Source organism: Melospiza melodia, chromosome 2, assembly GCF_035770615.1.
Source record: "Melospiza melodia melodia isolate bMelMel2 chromosome 2, bMelMel2.pri, whole genome shotgun sequence".
In the NCBI taxonomy this organism is placed as follows: domain Eukaryota; kingdom Metazoa; phylum Chordata; class Aves; order Passeriformes; family Passerellidae; genus Melospiza; species Melospiza melodia.
The window spans coordinates 89630714-89648928 of record NC_086195.1 but is presented as its reverse complement, the minus strand read 5'-3'; the positions used below and the strand labels follow the sequence as shown (position 1 = coordinate 89648928).

The 18215-nt window shown below is 39.8% G+C and overlaps 1 protein-coding gene across 5 annotated transcripts in view; it reads left to right on the top strand.

Moving 5' to 3' along the window:
• The window catches only part of FNDC3A (fibronectin type III domain containing 3A), a 111499-nt gene that overhangs the window by 68467 nt on the left and 24817 nt on the right, over positions 1-18215 (top strand). For all 5 annotated transcript variants that reach the window (XM_063149293.1, XM_063149292.1, XM_063149294.1 and 2 more), the window contains 7 exons: positions 1178-1450; positions 3529-3587; positions 9210-9367; positions 10539-10598; positions 14551-14689; positions 15139-15192; positions 15807-15931. In XM_063149293.1, the coding sequence (XP_063005363.1) occupies positions 1178-1450; positions 3529-3587; positions 9210-9367; positions 10539-10598; positions 14551-14689; positions 15139-15192; positions 15807-15931 (868 nt within the window). The remainder of the gene's footprint in view (positions 1-1177; positions 1451-3528; positions 3588-9209; positions 9368-10538; positions 10599-14550; positions 14690-15138; positions 15193-15806; positions 15932-18215) is intronic.

The window sequence follows — 18215 nt, the reverse complement described above, 5'->3', positions numbered from 1 at the left end:
CCCACACTTAGGCTCCTATTTCAGGAATCTAAGTTTAAGGCCAAACAAACAAACAAAAAAAACCCCACAGAAAACAACCAGATGTTCATAGAGCACAGTAGTTCCCTGACACAAGGACTGAACTCTCAAAAGGTAGTAAAAAATCACATTTCTAAATAGACACTAGCTTATCTAGAAGTCCTCTGTCAAACTTTCTGTGAATTAAGCTGACTTAAAAAAAAAAAAAAAAAAAAAAACAGAAATGGAGAAATTCTCTAATTTTTTTTTCTTTTTATCCTTGAAAGGAAGTTCTTATTTGACATTATTTTTGGTACTTCTTATCTCTTAAGGAATAACAAATAATATATTCCTCAGACTGACTTAGGCAACTTACCTAAAAATGAGGAAATTCTATGGTGATTTTGAAGGATGTATTTTTTTAAAGCTTTCAGCATTTATCATAGGCAGGGTTACACTGAGGAAAGACTTGGAATATAAAGTCTTGAGTCTGTAAAGTGTTTTGAAATATAAAGATGAAATTAATACAAATGTTAAAACTGGACAGAGGAGTTCACCAGTTTGCAGTTTAATGCTGTCAGTAGTCTGGTACTGACTTTTTTCCAGAGGCAATTCTGACTTACAGATGAGACTTTGGTGCTACTGCAGCAGTGCCTGGGGTTACTATTACAAGGCCTGGCCAAGCTGTCCTCAGTGTTGTAGTGTCTTTGCACTGCCCCACAGAACACAGGTTCTATGTTTCTACGCTTTTATGGTTGTTTTCCCTGTTGATTCCTGCTGAAGCATCATTAAAGTATTCGAGCTCTAGCTGCATTCCAAAACTTAATGGATTTTTTTATTCAACATTAGATCAAACCTCCTCCAGTGTTGTAAAGGAGCACATTTTTTCTGTATAGACTTCATCCTGTACCTCACAGCTCAAGGAAGATCATAGAAACATTTCAAGAATTAAATTTTAAGTGGAGAAAATAAGGGAAGGGAAAGATTACACTCTCTTCCCTAACATATTGTTAAAGTCCATTTAATGTGTATCAGTTTACCTGCTGGACACTTCAGTTTTCAAATAGGAGTAGAGATATCATTTTACTCATTGGTGCACATTTATCTTACATAGCATTTTTAGGTAGATTTTAAAATTAGATTTGGTTCTTAATGGTTTGTTTTTCCTTCCTTCATTTAGATACTCTGCCTGCTCATGGAAGATCCAACTTTAGAGATGAAAGGTCTAGTAAAACGTATGAAAGATTACAAAAAAAGTTAAAAGATCGACATGGAACTCAGAAGGATAAGTTAAACAGTCCTCCATCATCTCCTCAGAAATGTCCTTCTCCTACAAGTGAACCTAATGGACTTACAAAAGGACAGGATGCAGCTGGAATAAGCACAGGTTCTACCAAATGCAAGTCTTTGGGTAAAGGAAAAAGCAATTCTCAGACAGATACAGAAGTAGAAGGTAGGTGTTATCAAAAACACTGCATATACACGCATAATAATAAATGATGCAAGTCCAGTGTCTGGACTGGACAAATAATCAGATATTATTATTATAGTGGCTGAACATAACATTTGTAAATAAAACACCACACTTTGACAGTCTTGAAGTTGAGTAGCAGCCTCTAACTGCCCTGACTTAGGTAGAGTGTAGATAAGGGTGATCAACCTGCTCATCACATGGGAATGTGAGCCTAAGAAAAGAAAAAGTACTGGTACAGAAGTCTCCATGTAAATTTGAGGAAATATTATGAGTCGCACTTCATGACACTGTTTAAAGAAAAATCTCAAAAAGCTTTGTTTGGAGTGCTTGCATTTTAAGGAATCACTGAATATTGATGGCCTGCTTAATACTGTAGAAAACATGGAAAGAATCAAGTGTCTGAAACAGGAAATATACAAACTTGATAAAATATCCAACTTGATAAAGAATATTTTGTAGAAGAGATACTGCTGTTACATAAAATTGATCTATCCCTACCCACTCACTGTTGAAAGACCCTTGTAGAAAAAGGCTGTTCATGTTTTCTAAGACACCACCATAGGGAGTGTGCTTATTATTAATATCTTTATTTCACTGGAAGGCTTGTGATCTCGTAGATGGACTGACTTCACTCAGTCATACAGTCATTGTCAAATCTAGTGATGTGTCACTATGCAGCTTTGGGGTCTCTGCCATAGTCCTTCAGATTGTGAACATAACGTCAAAGACTTGTCATCAGCCAGGAGCAGTGTTTCAGAATAAGGAACTGTAATTGGTGATGTTAAGGGAAATAAACCATGATTATTCTCAATTCTCTAAAGTTTGCTTTGAGGTAATAATTTTGTGTCAGTGTATGTTAGATTGCTGTAAACAAAATGAATTGTGAAGAAAGTACATCTCATCAGAACCAGGAAATCTCAGCCTGTGAGAGCTGTTTAAAAACATGTGTAGATGATATCCTGGGCAAGCGTAGTACCAAAGGTCACATTTGAGATACAACCAAAAATCAGAAGCTGGGAACTGTTGCTCCAAACCTGAATATTTGTCACTATAGTTCCAGAATAGCAGTTTACTTTCTCTTCAGCTTCAGTTTACTTTCTGTTTGTTGGTGTTTATCTGTGAGCTAACTTTAACAAGGCACGAGTGATGAAATGTACTGTTGTTTACACATTACAAAAATTATGGTTGTGTTTTCTTAGAAGTATTTTATATGAATAATGGGAACGTCCACTCCTCAAAATTATTTTAGGAGACATTGGGGAAAATTATGTACTGAGACTTGGGCTTGTGCAACAGAAGGCAGTGACTTAGAGTTGTCATACAAGTCAGAAAAGCATTTTATTTGTGTCAACAGCATAAATCATCTTAGAAACAGAGAGTTCAAAACAGATTTGATCTATGTTTTTTGAAGAATGTCAGGCTTTGTTTTTCTTTTGTGTTTAGTTTAAGGCCAGTTAAATGAATTTAAAATGCCTGGCTGCACCTTCAAAACTGAGTGGCCTGTTGACTTACACTGTTGGGGTAATAAAATTTAAATATTATGTGAGAAAAGCAAATAAAATGCTTTCTGTAAACTATAAATCCTTTATAAAGCTCAGCTATACCTTCAGCTGGCAGAAAACACCTTAGATTGTTTCCCTTGCAGTTGAGAAAGGCCAGCAGTGTTGCCAGTAGGCTTCCAGCTGATGAGTAATAACATATTTAAACTACTGTAACCTGACTGCATCTACATCCAAAGAGAAATCTGTGGGAAATATCCATGATCTTAAATTCTCCAGAGCAGCAGTTGGTTTAAAGTTATACATTAATAAATGATAACCAGGCTGTCTGTATTCCATAAAGCACAGAAGGGCTTCAGAAATAGTTTTATATTAACAACTTCTTTAGAAGCTTTTTTGGTTTCATGTTGTCCTAGATGAATGCAAGCTAGCAAGATGTTCTACTTTATAAATGCTTTCTCCTGTATGCAGTTGTTGAATTTGAAGAGCTATTTCACTGTAAAGTTACTGCACAATATTCATGGGTACTTCTCTTTTGCTTTGATTTTGTTTTTTAAGAAAAGGATGAAGAAACAAAAGCACTGGAAGCACTTCTTTCTAATATAGCCAAGCCAGTGGTAAGTAACAAAAGCTTTCCATAAAATCAGAATATATCTGTTGCTATTTTACACAGTTGCACCTCCATTTCTTTCTCTTAAGTTTAAGGGGTCTTTAATTTTCCATACTAAAGCAAATTCACTTAACTTCCAGTCACTAAACAACCAAAGCAATTTTTAGTGTATTAACATTTATGAAACTAAAATTATCTTGATACTTACACTGCAGAATTCTTCCTGGCTAGTCTGTGAATCTCAGTTTTAACAGAATTTTTTTTAAGCATAGAGATTGTAACATTGCCAGTAGCATAATGATGCTGCTTAATGGAATATGATGCTTAACATAATATTATACTGCAGAATCTGTTCTCAATTTCCTGCAACTTTGTTTAGTCTTAACTGTTCAGGAAGCAATTTTACACACCACATATCTCTAGGCATGAGAGATACCTGGCAAGGTTTTGCAAGCATCACCAAAAATGAGGTTTTGTAAAACCTTATTTGCAAAGTAGAGAAAAAATATTACTTATTTCTCTTTTAAGAGTTTTTGGCAGCTTCAGGGAAGAGAGAAATAAAATTCACCACAGAAGGTGACTGTCAGCAGTGGACTTCTGACCTACCTACTTGAAAATTTACCAACATATTTTCAGTTTATAAAACTGATGCATATTTTTGTGTAGATACTCCTTAAAACATTGTTGCCAAGTTCAGTAGTTTCTTGAATTTTAGAGCAGGCCAGTGGTTTTTTCTTTCGTTGTCTGGACCTTCCCTGGTCCCAGCCTCGCTATGAAGATTTGCACATCTTTTCCAAAAATCTTCACCACAGTCATGAGTCCACCATCTTGCCTGAGTGAAAACAGTCTGTGTTCCACATTGTAGTGTATTCAGTCCATCCAACTGAAACTCCAGGAAGAGCTTGCCATGGGTTTGTCCAGTCAGTCAGCTACTTCCTCCAGTCATCTGCTACCTACCTTCTTCCCTTCACTTTCCAGGCAACTTCGCCCCAGTTTAGTGCCCTAGTCTTGATTCTTCTTTCATATGTTTCTTTACAGCCTGATGAGGAGAGGCCAAGAGAGCTGGGGCTGTTTAGCCTGGAGAAGTGAAGGCTCAGAGGGGATCTTATCAATGTATATAGATATCTGCAAGGCAAGTGCACAGAGGATGGAGCCAGGCTCTTTTCAGTGTGCCCAGCGTCAGAACCAGAGGCAGTGGGCCTAAACTGAAACACAGGAGGTTCCCTCTGAACATCAGGAAACACTTTCATACTGTGAGGATGTCAGCTCTGGCACAACTTGGCCAGAGAGTTTGTGGAGACTCTGAAAAGCTGTCTGGACATAGCTCTGGGCAGCAGGCTTTACGTGGCCCTGCTTAAACAAGGGAGTTGGAGCAGATGACCTCCAGGGCTCCCTTCCAACTTCAACCATTCTGTGATTCTGTGGTTGCCCAAGCACTGAGCAGGGATTGTATAGAGAAACACCTGGTGTCCTGAACACCTGGTGTCCTGCTGTGTCCAAGTATCAGGATGGGTTGACATGTCTTTAGTGCTCCTGTGTCATTGGTGGCTAAGCAGCAGGGAGGTGGGAGCTGTCTGAAATTGGGATGTTAGCAAGGACTGCATTGCCAAGGAGAGCTCTGAACTCTCTCTGAATGAGACTGTGAGAACAGATCAACAGGTGTGTTCTTGTGCTGTGTTGCTGATGACATAGGAAGAAGCAGAGCAGTGCCAGTACTTACCATGTTTTCTTTCACTTCCTTCTGCCCTCAGCCACCCGTGCCTTTTAGACAAGCGCCCTGGTTCCTCTCCCCACCGTGTTCTTGCTTGAACATCTTGCACATAGCTGTGTGCCAGAGTGATCTCTGCAGGCCTCAGAAGGCATCACAGGCAGAGGTACTCTGCTACAGATTCAGAGTGCACACAAGGCCAGGCTTTAAGCACTTGGGGAGGCTTATGCTTTAGGAAGGCAAGGCACTGTCAGGGCTGTGAGAGGATGGAAGTCTAGCTGATCTTGCAGCTTGGGGGAGTGTGGTCTGATGTGATAGGAGTCTGTGTTACCTACTTGGGCCTTGCAGGATTTCAAGCCACCCTCCTGCAGTTTCATCAAGGAAATGTTTTCCTCACTTTCCCTCAAATGAACCAGGACATTGGTTTTTTCACACCTTCTCCTTGTAGTTCTCATTAGAAATATTCCTGCAGGTTTTTTATTAATGTTGTGGTTGGAGCACTTACTATGAGGATTGTGGTTGCTGATGGATCATCAGTACTCTGTTCCCAGGGTGAACCGTGCTGGCACGGGCAGTATTGGCTGTGGTGGTGGCCATACAATCAGATGATCATACAGGGTGCTGTCCAGTACAGTGTCCATTGCACCATGTCCTACTCCAGACAGCCAGGAGCAGTGCTGAAGGCTGTGACCTGTCCTGAACTGTCCCATGTCTCAATGCCCAGGTCCAGGGATGCACATCTAAATCAGGTGGTGTTCTCTGTCATGATCTTTCATTCACAAATACCTTTCAGTTCTATGCAGTATGGGATGCATCAATTTTGCTACCTCCAAACTCCTGTTGGATTCTGACTTCCTTTAGCTTTCCCCTGTATGGATCCCTCATCCTTTCATACATTGCAGTGTTAAGTCAAGTTGATTACATGATACTGACACCAGATGAGCCTTCTACTTAGGAGTCTTGAATTATTTATACCCAGATGTAAATTGGAGTGGTTCTGCAGATTGCACCGTGGTGTTTGAGCAAAGTCTTCACCAGCTGTCATGTCTCTTAACCAAATAAAAAAGCAGAAAAGAAGACTGAAAAGGCAAAAGCCAAATGAAGAATGATGCAGAAGTGTAATAAGAGGCAATAAAAGCTGTGAATTTGAGGGTTGGTTGTATAGCATGTAAATCCCTTTGGAGAACATTGTATTTTCTGGTTCTGTGTACGTTTGTGGACTTATGGCATGTGATGCACCTCACTCACAGTTAAGTATCTTGGGTTACTGTGAATGCAGTCCAGATGGCACATGCTAAAAGTGTTTTTTTTTGTTTGACCCAAATGGCATGTGTATCATATTTAATGAGGAGATTCACTTTGGCAAACTGGATTGCTGATGAAGACGTGCTCACCTCTTGTTTCCACAGTGCTAGAGCCTGACCCAAGTATTATACTCTGCTTTGCAGAAGCACATAGTGTTCAGAGTTGCAACCAGAATCCATTGCAGCTGTTTGCTTAAGCATGCAAAGTAATCAGTAATGCCAAGTTTTTTGAAAAAGCCACTCCCAAGTGTCTTAGAGCACATAATAGTAGTGGATTCTTCTGATCTTAAATCTTGGCTCTTCAAAAATACTTATTTTTTCCTTATGTCTCAGAGAGGTAGAAAATATCCTATGTATGAAGGAAATCTAATCTGTCAGGTGGCAGTTTGGCATTAGCAAAGTGTTAGATGGGCTGTTCTGGGCAAAGCACTAAAGAAAGTCAATCAGTAGGAGATAAGGAGAACGGTGAGAATTAGCAGATTTTATAGATGAGGGGAAACTCAAATGCTAACAGTCTCCAAATGCATGAGAAACAGCTGCAAAAGGAAGGGAAGATGTAATTTCCACCTTACATGGTGGTAATCCTAGCCACCATGTTCAATTCCATGGTGGCTAGGATTAGTAGGCTTAGCTGGTAGTAAGAGAGACACTGCCTGGACACTAAGGGAGAAAATTCAGCTGTTAAAGTAGCTAAACCTAGGAACAGATCATCTTAAAATAAATCTAATAGTCCTGAAGTACAGTAGGTCCTTGGAGAACCTGAGGGAGAATTTCTTTCCCTCAGGATCTCCTGCCACTTGCTGCGACTCAGGAGGGTGGGGTAAAGATTGTCCAGGAGGGAGCTTTTTCAGATGCTTCCCACAACTCCAGAGACTTCCAGAAATGCTAGAATTTTACTGCAGCACTTATAGATAGTGTTAATCTAGTTGGTGATTGCATCAAGATAGTAGTGGAATTTTTCTTATCAGATTTTAAAGAGAAACTTCAGTGTTTAGTCATACCAACATTTGATCCCTTTTAGGATATCATGTACAGTTCTGCTAGTGCATAACGGTTTAGTGACGTTATTTCCAAGACATTGAGGCTCACATAGTGTGATTTTTCTTCCTTTCTGTTTGCTGTCAATAAGTCATGTCCTCTCTGCTTCGTTCTTGAAACTGACCTATTCAGTTTAGTTTTAGTAGATTGTAGCAATTTGAGAGCACCAGTTGTGAAGATAGCTTTTTGATTCTGATACTCTGGTAATAGATTTTCAAAAGCAATTATTCCCAAAATAGACATACACTATGATCATATTGTAAAACTAGTAATTTCATGTAATGAAATGTGTTTTGAGTTCTCTTATAAGTTATTGGAAACAGCAGGAGGGTGCAACATATAAACCACAATAGCAGATGTGCAATACTTATGAACAGCCACAAATTTCTAGGCATTCTTCCATAGCAGATCCTAAACCTTCATGTACCTGTGCACTCACCTTCAAGCATACAAGCATCCTCAGCCCCTTGCAGCACACATGGGTTTCAGACAGTGCTCACTCTTTTGGGAGTATGGGTGCCCCTAGTCATGTATCTCCTTTGGAAGACGTGGCTGCTTCAACAGCTTTGTGTGTGACTGCATTGTTCCCTAGAATCTGTTGTTCTCTACAGTCTGCCAATCCACAAGCCATTGAGAAGGCTCTCCACCAGGTCACATGCACTCACCTGAGCTGCAAATCCACGCCTGCTGTGCCTTAAAATGCTGTTGCACCAGCTGGGGTGCACAGTATCCATCAGACCTGGATGGAGACAGCAGTGCTTGGCAGGGCAATTTCTTACACTGTTAGGCCAGATTTTGATCATGGCTCTGTTCCTCTCCAGCATCTCTTACCCACCTCTCCCATTACCAGTTTTCATGCTACCTCTGCACTTCTAAAGCTGATGACTTCTCTGTTTCAGGAGCACCTTGTGATTCTCTGTTTCCATTTAGCCCACCTGAGGGTCATTGCCCTTTAGCATGATTGGTCTGCTGGGACCACTTGTTGGATAGTTGGAGGTCACACACACTGGTTATACTGCTATTTCTGTCACACCAGCTGTTCTTATCCAGGCCTTTTTGCAATGGGTGGAGTGCTCAGGCAAACATGACCACAGAAATTCTTCAGGATATTGTCTCTATGTGTATGTACAGGGACCTTGTGAGCATCCCTTCATCTTCCTGTATTTCATAGGAAACAAGAAAGTGTTAAAAAAGTCATGGTACTGGTCACTTCCAAGAGAAAGGTGCCAGAAGCATGGTTTAATGGAGTGCCCGCTGTCCTGGGATGTGCTTTGCCATCCCCGTGCCTGCCCACTCTCTGGTCCTTGTTTCAGCAGCCCACTGGGTGGCGTTATGTACCGACAGGTGTCTCTGCCCTTAGCCCCCTGCCTGGCTTTGCATTTTTCTCATTGCATTCCTTGCATTTCCAACCTGATTTCATCTGTAAAAACTAGTTAGTAGCTATTTTGTCAGTATAAATACTCTGATTTGCTAACAGTATGTGATTTTGCTTTCTCTTCTTTGATCATTTGTTGCAAAGTAACATTTAGATACAATAGAATTTAAATGGCAGAGATCTCAAAACTTTGTGTTTCTACAGGTATCAGATATTCAGGCAAGAACAGCACTGCTGATGTGGTCCCCTCCATCCAGTGATACTGGGGAAGACACAGACAAGAATGACACACCAGAGGTTTATACTTATGAAGTGATGATTTCAAGTACTGGAAAAGATGGAAAGTACAAAACTGTGTACATGTAGGTGTTGGCTATTTTTATTTAGTCACTGCTGCATTGAAATATGTGGCTTAAAACCTCATTAAAAATCTGCCTCTTGTCCAGAAAGTTAAATACTCAGGAGTTTTGTGAAACTTCTGTTTTGAAATTAGCTACTTTTTTCAGTAGAATTTGTTTCATTCATACTGAAGTCTCTGCCATCAACTGGAATGTAAAGATTTTGTTCTTACATGTTGGAGGCATATTTTAGGGCCTAGTTTGCTGTATTTCAACCAGCTGCACTAGACACCCCTGAGTTCTCACATAGTGAGGCATACAAGTAGTAAGAAAAATAAATTGTATTTGTTACTTTTTATGTCAGCACATGCTCCTCCTCCCAGTAAGGTTATCCCTCCCTTCACTAAAATTGATCTTGATAGGAGACAGTCTTATGATATTAAAAAAAAAGGCAAATTCACACAGAACACAGCTTATAGTAACAGCAAAGCAAACAAAACTCTTCAATTGTTTCATTCCTAACACAATGGTTTTCAGTCAGTTTTTTGCAATTTGGAGAAATATGACAGTAAAATATAGAATTAAGGGTATAGAGTTCTCTAACAGTTATTAACCTGTGTATCTAGCTAGTTTTATCTTAGTCACCCTCCATGGATTTCATGCAATTGAAAGTTGACTATTCCTATCCAAGAAACTAGCAGTAGAGAAATTATCTTTGCTAAGTTAAGCTGATGTCAACAAAAGCAGACTAACAGATCTTATTTTGGTGCCTTTTTTGTTTCCTAGGCTCTAACAAGTAGGTGTGTGCAGTCAGGTGCAGTTTTAGATCATGGTTTTTGCCAGGCTGGACTGAGCTGCTGTGTGCTCCAGTACTTCAATGGTTTTTTTTTAGTAATAACATACAAGCATGCACATGCAGCTTGTCTTACTAAGGAAAGAAGAAAATGATTGCTACTCTTTAGAAAGCAGCAAACAAAAAAGTGCCTCGAAACCACCGGGGCAAAAGAACAGGAATAACACAAGAAACCTCTAAAATTCAGAGATAAATGCATTTACACATTGCTGTATTTAGCAAAAGACAAACTCGTAGCAAATACATTTCATAGAAGGTATGTTGAGTTAGATGATACATGTCTTTTTATAAATGTGTGGAATTCTGAAACAGTCTTTAAAACAAACTTGTATCTCTTTCCAGTGGAGAAGAAAATAAAGTTACTGTAAATGATCTCAGGCCAGCAACTGATTACCATGCAAAGTGAGTATCTCACTTTCTCTTCATTAAATTCAGAAATGTTTTAGAAGTTTCATTGTGTATTTGCCTAAGTCTTCAGAGATGGTCTTAAAAACTTCTCACCATCTTTTGAGTCACAATCAACATTTTTGACTTCGCTGACCACTCAGTCCATTTTGGACAACATAAGACAAGACTGGTGCACATTCATCCTACGTTCATGGTCTTTTCTTTATGCTAGCACAGTCACCTTTTTCTGTCCTTGGAGCCAGGCACAGATGCTGCTTTTCAATTATCCACAAGCAGCAGAGGAAAGTACCTTGCCCTGGAAGATGCTCCCTGCTTGGCCACCTGAAAGTCATATCTTGCTCTTTTGCTTGGCTCCTGGAGATCAGAGACCCTGACCCCATATGCATGACAAAATGTGCCCCCAGCTCAGTGTAATTCTACCCTTCTAGCAGAATTGACTACTTCAGTAGGTCAGAAGAAATAGCAGAGGATTGGGAAGATGTGGTTAGGTGTCATTCTTCCCTCTTTTTTTTAAGCATTAGAGGGTCATCTGGAGCTGAACTTGGCAAGGGATGCAAAGACTCAAGCCTTCTATAGCTTTGTCAGCCAGAAACAAAGGTCAGAGAAAGTGTATCCTCCCAAACGAGCACAACTGGAAAACTGGTAACTAGGAATGAGGAAGAGGCTGAGGTACTTCACCTTTTTGCCTTTGTCTTCACTGGCAACTTTTCTCACACCTCTCCAGTGGATGGGCAGCAGGACAGGGACTGAGGGAGGCAAGTCCCTCCACAGCGAGAGAAGATCAGGTTTGAGACCATCTGAGGAACCTGCATAAGTCTGCATCAGATGAGATTCATCCCAGAGTCCTGAGGGACTTAGCTAATGTAGTTGCCAAGCCACTCTCCATCATGGCAACCAGGTGAAGTCCTGTGTGCCTTGAAAAAGGAAAACTCGGCACCAATTTTTTTAAAGGTTAGGAAGGAAGACTGTGGGAACTACCAACCTGTCAGCCTCACTTCTGTGTGTGGGAAGATCATGGAACAGATCCTTCTAAAAGCCATGCTGAGGCACATGAAGGACAAGGAGGTGATTCGGGGCAGCCGGCACAGCTTCACCAAGGGCAAGTCCTGCCTGAAGAACCAAGTGGCCTATGAACAAGTGACTTGTATTCAATGGACAAGGAGTCTGCAGATGTTAGCTCTCTGGACTTCTCTAAGACCTTTGAGATAGTGCCACACAGTATCCTTCACAGTGGATGAGGAATTGTTTGGTCAGTCACATTCACAGAATAGTGGTCAATGGTCCAATGTTCAGATGGAGATTAGTGACAAGTGGTATCCCACAGGGGCCTGTCTTGGACTGGTACTCTTGAATATCTTCATCAGTGACATGGACAGTGGGATTGAGTGAGCTTCCAGCAGAAAACACCAAGCAGTTGCAGTGTCAGCCACCAAGTGGTGCAGTTGACACACCTGGAGGATGGGATGCCATCCAGAGAGACCTGGACAAGCTTGAGCAGTGAGGCCACGGGAACCTCATGAGGTTCAACAAGGCCAAGTGCAAGGTGCTGCCCTTGGGTCTGGGCAGCCCTGGTATCAACACAGGCTGCAGGATGAAGGAATTGAGAGCAGCCCTGCCAAGAAGGATGTGGTGGTACTGGTGGATAGAGAGCTGGGCATGACCTGAAAATGTGCACTTGCAGCCCAAAAAGCCAGTTGTGTCCTGGGCAGCATCAAAAAGAGCATGGCCAGCAGGGTGAGGGAGGTGGTTCTGCCCTTCTGCTCTCCACCCAGAGTCCCATGTTTAGCTCTGGGATCCCCGTCATGAGAAGGATGGTCACCTGCTAGAGTAGCTCTGGAGGAGGGCCACAAAAGTTGTTCAGCCTGGAGAAATCTCAGTACTTAAAGGGGGCCTGTAAGAAAGATGGAGACAGACTTTTTAGTAGGGCCTGTTGTGATAACACAAGAGATAATAGTTTAGAACTAAAAGAGGGTAGATTTAGACTAGATAGATGGAAGAAATTTTTTGCACTGAGGGTGGTAAAAGACTGGAACAGCTCGCCCAGAGATGGTGTATGCCCCATCCCTGAAAACTGTTCAGGGAGAGATTGGGCAGGGCTCTAAGCAGCCTGATCTCGTTAAAGATGTTTGTGCTTATTGCAGGGGAGTTTGGACAAGTTGACCTTTAAAGGTCTCTTCCAGCCCAAACTACTCTGTGATTCTTGGTTGAAAAAAAAAAATAGTGTGAATACAGCAGTTTACAAAGAAATAACATTGTGAAGGCAGAAATGAAGGCCTCCTTAAAAGAAGTGCCTTTTCAGGAGATAACGGCAAGTGCAGAGTACCTTCTTAGGCATGACTGAATGTCCTGCCTCTCTTGACTGTGTGGAGAACCCCAGGATCCCTGTGTACTGATCAAGGTAAGCAATTTAGAGGCAGCTAGCAGGAAGCACAGGGAACAGAAGGGTCCCAGTTAACAATGTTCTGCCTCCTTCCACATCGAATTTAGGGTAGGATTTGCCTTGCACAATAGCCTTTTTGACATTTGCTCAAGTGGGAGAGCTAGATTCCCACTTGAAGGTGTGAAGGGGTCTACATCTCCCAAAACTGTTTTCCAGTGTGTTGTCTTGCTTGTCAGACTTAAAGCAGAAGAGGGTTGTTCTGTTTTTATCACACCCCTCATTTAATTTGAGCCCCTATATTGCCTAGAGCACAAGGTCGGGAGAAGGATGAATGGTAAGTTGGCTCTAAGCTCTTTCCTATGAAAGTGTTTACCTGTGATTTTGTTCCTGTTTTTAGTGGTTTTGGGTATATTTTATCCAACAAAGTTGAAGTCGAAAATTCGTGGAGCATTAGAGTCAGTGCCTAGAATTATTTTTTTTTTAAGTGCTCTTCTATCAGGCTGCATTCATATTTTTTCTTGCTTAATTCTGGTTGTTTGTAGACAGAACATGAGAATCAGTGGCTTGGCCATCCAAACTCTTCCTAAACAGAATTCTGCCAGTATGAACACTGCAGAAAATCAACAAAGACTGGAACGACTCAACCACCAAGATAACTGACATATTGCAGTTATGTCTTGCAATTGTATCAATTGTATACAAGCACAAACAACTTTGTGTTCAGCTTTAGTCACTGTTTGAATGTCTTTTCTCTGTTTGTGAAATCTATAAAGTCAAATTTACTGTGATTTGCTGTTCATGCATCAAAAATTTATCAGGATTTTTGTATCTTCTTAAGCTGGCAACTCAGATCTTACATTGGTAATCAGAGGAATGGGTTTCTTGGAGAGTTTTGGTTTGGGTTTTTTTCCAAAGGAACAGATGAATAAGAAGAAAGTAATGTGCCATTGACCCAAAGAAGAGGCAAGACAGCTGCACAGCTTGGGGGACAGGGGCAGACCAGACGATCGTCATGTATTTCCTTTCGGAGACAAGCCTGTTGAAAAACAAGCCATTTCTCTGTGAGACAGAAGCAAAATTCACTCTTGAAGTATGTGGAGAGCTAATTCATAGCCTTACTAAAGGAAAGGACAAGGTGAACACACTCAGCAGGACACTTATTTGAGTGCAGAGGATACTCTGAAAATACATCAACAGTGTCGTTGTGCTCATCTGACGAAAGCACTTGCAGAAGAATTATTCATAATATAAGTTTGTCTCTACAACAGATAATGAGCCTGCAAAATGCTGCCATTATTTTCCAACCAAAGTACAGCTAATAACAGACATATTTCAAATATAATTGTGAGACTAAAGCCAACCAATGGTAATGATGTACATCCGAAGTAAAGGACTCTTTTCTTTCTTATTGCTTTTATTGACCAAGATGTTTCCCCCAGTTATTTATTTATAATGGTGATATTTTAATAATGAAGCAGCAAGGCAGCAACTTAATTTCAAATGCTTGGTTTTCTTTGGAAACTATACAGATTTTGAAGCAAAATGTCAATGACCCTCTTTCTTTAGAGTCCAAGTAGAATGCAACTGTGTAAAGGGGAGCCCTTCAGAAACAGAGAGTTTTACCACAGCAAGTTGTGAACCTGATGCTCCAAATCTGCCCAGGATAACTAATCGGACCAAAAATTCTCTTACTCTTCAGTGGAAGGTAAGGATTGCTTTACAGCCTTTAAAAGAAATACTTTAAGCTCATCAGAATTGTTGTGGATTTATCAATAAAATACCCGTTTATTGAAACTGAAAATTTTTGTCAAACTTATTGAGTCACAATTCCCTGATTGGAGATAGATTTACTGGGTTAAGTGTGGGCTTGAGTAAAAAGAGAAGAATTCACAGAAAAGCAGGAGTCTTTCAAGTTAAAATTACTGAGTGCAGTACCCAATGCATTTTAAGGACTAAATTAGGAAAAAAACCATAAACATGGAACAGGCATTTGTTGTATGGCGACTAAACTAGGAATGTCTTAGCAAGCGAAACAATTGTATAAGGGGAGCATTACTTGTCTTTCACTGTTCTTCTTATGGTTTGATCCATACATGCATTATAAGAGGTCTTGTATCGAGTTAGAATTCTAATTTCCCTGTTTTCCTGTTACAGGCATCTTGTGATAATGGTTCCAAAATCCACAATTACCTTTTAGAATGGGATGAAGTAAGCAAGTTATTCTATTGTATTTTTAGTCTTCTATTTTTTTAAGCAGCTGTATGTGACTGTGCACATTAAGTTATGGGAAAATTAAGATTTCTGATTAGAGGCATGTGACAATAATGTAATTCCTGAAGCAATTATTAAAATACAGTTACTGCTCAGTGATTTTTTTCGGGGAATATAAAATAAAAGTATCTTAATTGCATGATTCTGCCATTCTTAATAGTGGCTTTTTGACTCATAGTCCAATACCATATTCAAGAGCTGACATGGAAGGGTCATTCTCTTGTAGCAGTCTTTCTTTTTTAATAAGTGGGTGGGTCAACTATGGCCCTGCAATGATCTTGCAGTCTCTACCTGGACAGCTATCCTGAGATGGTAGAGGTGCGGTATCTTCATAGCTTTTATTCTTTCAGCCCCAAGGAGCTGGGAAATGGAAAGGAAGGAAAAAAACTGCTAATTTAATACAAAGTTTCATATGCTGCTGCCTCACCATATGGAGATTCTTGAGTTATATTTAATTTCAGAAAAGGATTTTATTTCATGTTTGTATATACTTTAATTGATGGATGCATATGTATTAAGGTCAATAATATGATTAACTTATTACTTTTTAGGGAAAAGGAAATGGAGAGTTTTGCCAGTGTTATTACGGTCAACAGAAGCAGTACAGGATCACTAAACTATCACCAGCAATGGGGTACACCTTTAGGCTAGCAGCCAAAAATGACATGGGAATGAGGTAAATGCTATTACATACCTAAATATGGAAAGCATATGCATCCATGTGTGTGCTACTTTAGGAAAAACATGTGGTGGCATTTAAAGAAAAAGGTCTTTTGTCCAAATGGTCTGAAAAGGAATATAAAATATATAGTATTTCAGTTGGAAGAGACCTAGAGTGATCATCTAGTCCAACTGCTTAGTTAAATCACAGTATGTGATTGGATTATTCTTTTTGCAGATAGCCTTTGTGCTATTGGATATTGTCCCCTCATCTGTCTGTTAGTCTCCTGTTACCCTGGGAAATGGAATATGACATTACCATATCAAAGAATTCTTTGGAAGTTCTAGCCCTTATTATCAATGCTTGGGATATGTGGTTCATGCTTTTAATTACTACTTTTCAGATGTTATAGAGCACCAAACTTTGTTTTGAATTTTTGAATTAATGACATGCAACTTCAGTGGAGAATATAAGTAAGAACTTGGGAAAAAAATGTTTTGTGAAGTTATGCTTGCATTTCTGGGTGCATTAGTTCTTGAGTGGGCTTCTTGGTCATCAGGCAAAGTAGATGCATCTGGCTAACAATCACACTGCCAGAGCTCATCTCCTCTACAGCAGACTCCTGGTGTGTCCATGCTACCTAGTAGCACTTGGACCTTGAGCTCCTGTGGGGGCATAAAAATGGAGCTTCTCTCACCATCAAAATTGCTTTTTGTGTTTCTTTTATAAATTCAAATATTATGAACACTGTGCTGCAGCTCACTAAAGTGGTCTTATAGCATGAATTAGAGGATGTGTGCTGTGTGTCCTTTATCTGGCAGAAGGAGGTGCTTGAATTGGCCAGTGCCTGATTGGCCAGTGTTAAAGGACAGTGTAAAGAGTAGGGGGGCAGACTCAGGATCATAATTCATGCAGGGCAGAAGGAATTTGCTGCAGACTATTTTGTATGTGAAAAACACAGCTGGCTCAGAGGATCTGAAGCATGTGTAGGGAGGCTTTGGAGAGTACTCAGGGAATGCATTGCATAAGGTGCCTGTTCCTATGTCTTGTCTTAAGTACCTGCTTTGTGCTGCTGTCAGAGGACACTGCAGTGGACTAGAATGACTTTTGGTGTGCTCCAGTAGTCTTTATTACGTTACTGCCTTCTGGATGATGTTCCTGGAATTAATTATTCTCTTGTTGCTACTGGACTTTGTCTTGTTGAGATTCAGTTGGAACTGTTAAAAATAAAGACAGGGAGGGAGCTGGCATTTAAGCAGGGTTCAATGCTTGGGTTCTCTTCCTGTTCCCCTTTTACATCTGAGTGTAGCTGTACCCTGTAGGAATAGCTGCACATATTACAGATTCCTCCAGCGTAAGCTTTGAAGACACTGATTGGTTAAGTACCCTTCTTAAACTAATCACACTGAATAGATTTTTAAATCAGTATTTCATAGCCTTGTGAAGATGTGCTTTATTGTCTTTGTGGTATTATTTAATTAAGAAGTCTCTTGAAATAATATTTATTAGTGTAGAGTGCCTGTTTATCCCTTATGAAGAGTGTTGAGAACATTAGGCATCTGGAGACAGAATTTTGTCTAAATAATTTTACCAAGAAGAACAGATATTTTATCTCTAAGTTAATAATGTTTAAATTTAATTCTAACCTACATGAAATGATGGTTAAAGAAAACTGGAAAAATAAAATTTTTTTTCAGAGATAGTACTGTACTTCTGAGGGAATTGTTTAATAGTTACTCAAATATGGCTATGGCTGGAACTCTTAGTTCATTTTGGTGTATTTTGGAGTGGTTCAAGCAAGTTTAGAGATGAAATATTTTTAAGATGTGGGGTTTTTTACCTTATATCTACTTGTAAGGTGACTCCTTCAATAGTTTGTTTTGAAAAGAGCTACACATACTACTTGTATCTAACCTCTTCATGCTTTCTTCAGGCTCCCTATAAAATTTTAATTTTTTTAGTAAATATATTGTAGTATCACCTGATTTCCATTCCAGAAATTTTCTTGCTTGTGACTTCTTACAAGAAAATAAACTACTGTTCCCACTAATTTGGAAGTTTTCTCTTGTTTTTTACTTTTTCCCTTCTTGCTGCACATCTCTTTGGCAGTCCTCACAGACAATATGTTTGTTTTCTGTGCTGTCAACACTCTTGATAATATGCTGTCTGTAAGATTTTTTTCCTTTAAATGCCAAAAAATACCTCAGTGCAGACCAAAATGATAACATGTGCATCACTATAATATAGGTTGAGTAAGAGAGAAATTGAAATTGAGTTATCTTTTTATTGAGATTTTTCA